At 49.6% G+C, this 6,249-nt stretch overlaps 1 protein-coding gene across 2 annotated transcripts; it reads right to left on the bottom strand.

Moving 5' to 3' along the window:
• Positions 1–384: 384 nt before the first annotated feature.
• On the bottom strand, positions 385–5,356 carry LOC109755196 (probable transcription factor At5g28040). Of its 2 annotated transcripts, none has more exons than XM_073496524.1 (2): positions 4,139–5,356; positions 385–1,646 (listed from the first exon to the last, which is right to left on the bottom strand). In XM_073496524.1, exon 1 carries the CDS (start codon positions 5,237–5,239, stop codon positions 4,196–4,198), a length of 1,044 nt encoding a protein of 347 aa, XP_073352625.1. In that variant the 5' UTR covers positions 5,240–5,356; the 3' UTR covers positions 385–1,646; positions 4,139–4,195. The 2 variants fall into 2 exon arrangements, with proteins under 2 accessions (XP_073352625.1, XP_020169681.1); XM_020314092.4 differs by lacking the exon at positions 385–1,646 and adding an exon at positions 1,701–2,201.
• Between the last annotated feature and the right edge of the window lie 893 nt (positions 5,357–6,249).

Here is a 6,249-nt window from a genome sequence, read left to right as displayed (position 1 = left end):
TCGAGGTGCGGGCACCCGGGGGTGTCGGATTTTGGCGATTTTTTTTTGGGAGAAGGCGAAATTCCGTGGATTTCGTGGTGGGAAGGGTGGGGTTTGATGGGTAGGGGCTAGATCCACTTGCCAAACAACAAACTCATGGACCAAAACAACCAAATCTCACAAGATCCAACAAATTGCAAGAAAAATATTTTGGGGCTATTTTGTGGGGATTTTCGAATTAGGACGATAAACAACAAAATCAAGCTAGCAAATGGGGGGATGGGACTCCAAGATGTGAATCAACCTTGCTCATGATACCAAGATGTTGTAGGGTGAAACCCTAGAGGGGATCTTTTCACACTTGGAGGGGGGAGAGCAAGAACACACAAGAACACAAGGAGGAAATCACTCTAACAAACCCAAATAACACATCCACTAAAGTAGCATACAAGAGATCCGCAAGAATACATGAACAATTCAAAGAAAATAGCACTAGGGTAAAAGTTCTTCCCACTAGGTGAGGTCTTGATATCCAAGAGGATCTTCTCCAAGAGGAGGGCTTGATCTCCAAGAGGAGCTTCTCCAAGAAGAGGTCTAGATCTCCTAGAGGAGGAAGATGAGCAAAGCTCTCTCTTTGTCTATGTAATACTTTGCTAACCTCTCCAATGAGCTAGGGAAAGAGTTTATATAGCCTAGGGACAAAATATGAGGGAGAGAGGGGTACAAGGGTCAAAGACCACAAAATGCACGCAGGCATACGGAGCAGTCCGGGCACCCGGGGTAAAGTGGCCCGGGCATCCGAAGGTGGTGCGGCTGTAGGTGGCCGGGCACCCGGGGCCGAAGGGCCTGGCACCCGGACCAGTCAGGGGCCGACTGTAGGTGGGCCGGGCACCTGGGGTGGCACTAGGAGGCTGGAGGCGGGAGGCCGGGCACCCGGGGGTCCAAGGCCCGGACACCCGGGGCATGGCTGGCGGCTCCAGGCGGGAGGGCCGGGCACCCGGGGCGGCTGGGGCAGCTCCCACGGAGGGGACGGGCACCCGGGCCCCACATGGCCGGGCAACCGGGGCGGGCAGGGGTCGCGCCCAGGTTGAAGCCGGTCACCCGGGGCCAAAGTGGTCGGGCACCCGGAGTGTCCAGGACCTCCCTTTCTTCGTCCTTCTCCTCCTCCATAGCTGCTTGTACATCCGTCCTTGCCTCTTCACGGACTTCTTCTTGATACCTGAGCGTGCACAACACTTCCGTTTGAGGTAGGACCCAACTCTCGTGTGAATTCGAACGGAGCTCGAAGAGGAAGGAGTTAACCTCGTTCTCGATGGCGCATGCACGAGCTCTTGTCATTGGTCCTCTCGATGCTTGAGCTAGTGATGGAGTGTCCATGTGGATGGACGAGGGATGCTCCGCAGCAGTGAAGTTCTTCAAACCTCATGGTAGAATACAACATTCTTCTCGGTACGCCTGAAACTATTTATCTCTGTGTGCACTAGTGATAGAGGCGAAGGTGTCCAGATGCTTCGATGAGATGGTGGCTATCGTTTTCTGCGGGAGTCGACTTTGACGATCCGTCTACGAACGTGCGAGATGTCGCGCCTTAGCAATCGCTAAACCAACTTCCGAGGGGTTATTAACCACGCCGGAGCACGATCAACCTGACCACGAGGGTATGTTTCCTGCGAGCAAACGAAGAACAAGTAAGAAACTGAGATTGCAATCTGGATATTGCGAATATAAGAGGAAAGCTTTATTAATGAAGGTGAGGTTCTGTGACGCCTTTGTCTGGTCGTTGAACACAAACGAAGTACGCGAAGTTGCAGCTATGGCAAACTTTTAATCTAAACAAAACCCCAAGTCTAAACGACGCCCTAAGGGTTGTATATATGGAGGAAGAGGGCGGAATTTCATGGCCCTTGAGGGAGGGGTTCGAAACCAACCCTAACTCTTGTTTTCCCACACATACGGACTCTAAAAAACAGCCTATACTTAAGTATTTCGAAATTACATGGGCCTGGCCCAATAATAAGGTGACGGAGCACCTAGAATAGCCTCTGGACGAAATTTATGAAGTGGCATCTTGTATATTTCGTCCAAGGCTTCATGCACTCCTTATGGTGGCTTCAAAGTCCTGAAATCATCACTTGTAACTCCGTTCTTGTTCCCCTTGCGCATGCCATCATCTCCATGCTTGGTCTTGCTCCAGTGTTCATCCCTCTTATCCGTGCCAGGCCCTTCATTTGTAAGCAAAACAAATGTATCCAATTTAGGCAGCATCATATTCTCTTGAACATTAGAATCATTACCAAGAAATGAAAGTACCTGATAATTTAATTGGCGTGCGTGAGCTCTAGTAATTTGTCCGGTATATGTAGCAATAGGGGCTGTGAGTGTAACAATGGTATTGATGTCCGCATCAACTAGTAAACAAATTATTCCCATGTTATTTCTGACAACTATCTACAAAACACAAGGGGCAAGATATTGCACCAACAGTGTCGGACAACGAGGAGAAGGAGAAGAAGGATACCTGCATTCTTCCCGGTGAGAGCGATGAGGAGGCAATGGCGTGGTTCGCGAGGGAGAACCCATAGTATGTCTAGTACGAGGCGGAGTTTTTCTAGAAGCGAGACGACGAAGGTGAAAGGGACAAGGCTGGCCCATGATGGTGATCAACCTCGATTCAGAGGAGCTGAGCTTCGATGAGGAGGACCTAGCATATTGGAAGTCTATCGACACCGACTATATGACGAATGAGTAGAGTAGTAGTGTTCTTTATGTTTAATCTATGCGATGTTTGAATGTTTATATGAATTATCTATGCAATATGCTTTAAAAATGTTTTTAGGGTATCAATTGGACTTGAAGGTCTTTGGTGTTGTAAAAACCAGTTTGAGTTGTTGCAAAATTTTGCTTCGACCTCCATTTTAGACCCTATTATAAGGCACCCATTAGAGATGCTCTTAGGACCAGTTTTTTTGTGACTCTTTTGGGCTTCTAGATTAAGCCGTCGCTACCTAGCTTATTCTATAAGCCCAACCAAATTTATCTTTCTAGAAACCTACTAATTAAGACTTAATAAGTAGGCTTTTAAGAAAATAATTTTTGATTGAGCTTTCAGAATAAGCTAGGTAGGGGACATCTTATTCCAGAAGCCAGCAAAAAGAACTGGCCTAGAGCTAGCTCTGAATTCGCTTTGGAGCTTTTGCCCCACTTGGTTGTGCTAATACCCAAATTATAAGATGTACTCCCTCCGTCCAGGTTATTAGGCCCCCTTTCATTTTGAGCCAAAGTTTGACCATGAATTTTAACTAATAAAATATAAAGTACATGTCACAAAAAGTATACCATATGAAACCTCTTTCAAATACAAATTCAACAATATACTTTTTGTAGCATAAACTTTATACATTTTTAGTCAAATACATGGTCAAAGTTGGACCTAAAATGAAAGGGGGCCTAATAAACCCGGACAGAGGTAGTATATGTAGTCCATATTAAAATATCTAAAACGTCTTCTAATTTGAATCGGATGTGACATTTGTTAGCAATTTAATGCAGTTTGTATGTAGTCTATATTGAAATATTCAAAACATCTTATAATTCAGACCAAGGTGGTGATATTTGTTAGCAAACTTGGATGAATCTAGTCTTTTTTACCCTCTCCTTTACACCTCAGATTGGAGTATATATTTTGCCTTCCTGGGAGTTCTGCTTAGTGCTTTTCATTATTGCGCTGATTCGCACAGCACACCAAGCAGACAATGCTCCTCAGCTTATGAGGATATGGCTGCCGATTTGCAACTTTGCATCAGCAGTAGCACACACGGTGGTTTCATGCTGGGACGTCTACACTTGTGATTTGGAAAACTCCATGCTTATTCATATATATATATATATATATATATATATATATATATATATATATATATATATATATACATACAACAGTAACACGAGAAAAATAGCTGACCGACAGTCAGAACCACATAAATTGACAACCTGAACCACGTAAATTAACTCCAATGCTCGTGCCTAACACAACTGCTAGCAAAGGCAGCGTCGCGAACGCTGCAAATTTGATATATATATTTATCTCCTGGACAAGGGCAATTCCTACGAAATTCCTGCGTTTCAAACAGGTTTAAAACATTTTTTATATGGACGGTACCTGGGACTAATGACAATTGAACCAAGGAATGGCGAAGCTGAATAGCGGCCACAATCATCAGGTTGGCGGCGTGGATTTTAGCTCCTCCAGTGCCGACTTCACCTCGTCCTGCAGCAGGTCGATCCGCCGCAGGTACACCTCCAGCTCCAGAATCCTCTGCTGCCTCCACTTCTCCCCATCCATGGGTATCCCGAGAATTGCAGACGGTTGCTCCGGCACCTTCGCTCCCAGGCCCAGCGGTGACGGGCAGCCGCCGATGCCTAGCATGGCACGGACCATTTCCTTGAACAGAGGCGTCAGGACGCTGCTCTCCGTGTTCACCACTGGCGCCACAACAGGCTCAGCACCGTCCATGGAGACATGAGGAAAGAATGCCGGCAGCGAGTCCTCCGTCTTGACAGGCATGGGCCCCGACGTGTACGGCTGGGGCGCCTCGGATGCATCGGCAGCCAAGTCAGCCGTGCGCCTGCGGCGGCCGCGGCGATGCGCCTTTGAGGAGGACGGGGACTTGGCGTCTCCGTTGGCTGCGGCATTCGTGGCGGTGATTGTGGCGTCGTCTTCAGAGTCAGCGGCGTTGGGGTCGCGGCCGTGCTTGTCGGAGGAGGGGCGCCAGATGTTGCGAGCGATCTCGAAGACGGCCTGCTCGTGAGGGGAGCGGAAGGAGAACGTGTTGCCGGAGCAACGGAGGCGCTCGACGCAGTTGCGGTACTTGCGCTTAAGGCGGCGAAGCTTCTCGGCGAGCTGGCTCTTGGAGAAATCGAGCTGGAGGCGGCGGCGCATCTCCTCGTAGAAGGGCTCCGTGTCGTACTGGTGGGACGCGAACGCCGTACCCCGCTGCGCCGTAAACTCGGCGAACGCGCGTAGGATCACGATCTCATCCTCCTCCGTCCATAGCCGCTGGAACAGGGGCCGCCGCTCCCCGACCGTGGCCGTGGCGGAGGCGGGGGCGGCGACGGGAGCAGAGGAGAAGGGAGGGTTGGGAATTGGATCGACTGGGAAGTCGATGTCTTCAGAGTCCCCGTTGCCATAGGCGTCGGCGTCAGGGAAGGAGGAGGACGCAGCGGCGCCGGCAGCGGAGGGGTCGTCGACCATGGGAAGCATCGGATCGGATCGGAGATGGGGATCGGTTCGAGTCGGTGTTAGGGTTGGGGGTTTTCGCTGGATTGGGCTCGAGGGGGGTTTGGGTTAGCGGTCCTAAGTTAGGCCCTGTTCGGCACTTCATCAGCTCCGCAGAATACAAGAATCTGCGGAGTACCTGTTTGCCCACTTCATGATTTTTAACTACGGCTGCGGCCGCTTCGGGAGTTGAGTCGTAGAGTGGAGCGCCTCCGAACAGGGCTTTAGTCATCACACCCGGTATTTCTTCATTTGCGCCACGACTGTAAGGGCATGGCTACATAAACTACCACGTCAAATATAATATTTATTTATATTTAAGACAGTATAACCGAGCCTAAAACGAGCCCCTTCATGCTATCAGGCTTTTTAACCGTTCGATTTCACGTCTGGGTAATTTCTAGCCGTTAGATCTTCACTCATGCCACGTTCACGGGCTGTCCTAAGTGGACGCTACTCCGGGAGCAAAAACCGAGCCATGTGGTTGATTAGGCCTCCCGGCTCGAAGCCCACCTCATCCAGGAACAGCGAGACTCCACATCTCTCCGTTCACCAGCCCCCCATCCATTCGCGCTCCATGCCTAACCTAACCACACCAGCGACGACGGCGAATCACCATGTTCTCGACGATTTGGATAAGCAACGGCGTACCACCACCTTCCCGGCTATCTGGATAAGCACCATGGTATCTCCTCTGCTTCCTTTCACGGTCTTCACCCATCTCGATAAGGCGAGGCGCTCTTCGCGTCGTGGGGAAGGAGTTGAAGCTGGAGTCACCGATGGCAGGGCGGGGACCGCGGTGAGGGAGGATGGGGAGGTTGGGGCACTGGGTCTCCTTGTACTTCAGCAAGTAAGTGGTGGCAATGGCTGTAAGTTTCTTCAAAGATGTTGATATATATTCTGCGTGACATTATGCGGCTCTGATTATTAAGCATGCGTGTGTGTCACATTGATGAACTTATCATATTTATTTACTAGTTATAAACTTGTGATCG

The sequence above is a fragment of the Aegilops tauschii genome, chromosome 4, assembly GCF_002575655.3.
Source record: "Aegilops tauschii subsp. strangulata cultivar AL8/78 chromosome 4, Aet v6.0, whole genome shotgun sequence".
NCBI classification, from domain to species: Eukaryota; Viridiplantae; Streptophyta; class Magnoliopsida; order Poales; family Poaceae; genus Aegilops; species Aegilops tauschii.
This window is presented reverse-complemented; position numbering and strand designations above follow the sequence as displayed.

What these genes read in the sequence shown, in the direction of transcription:
- LOC109755196 (XM_073496524.1), bottom strand. Translation starts at nt 5,239, where the DNA reads ATGCTTCCCATGGTCGACGACCCCTCCGCTGCCGGCGCCGCTGCGTCC.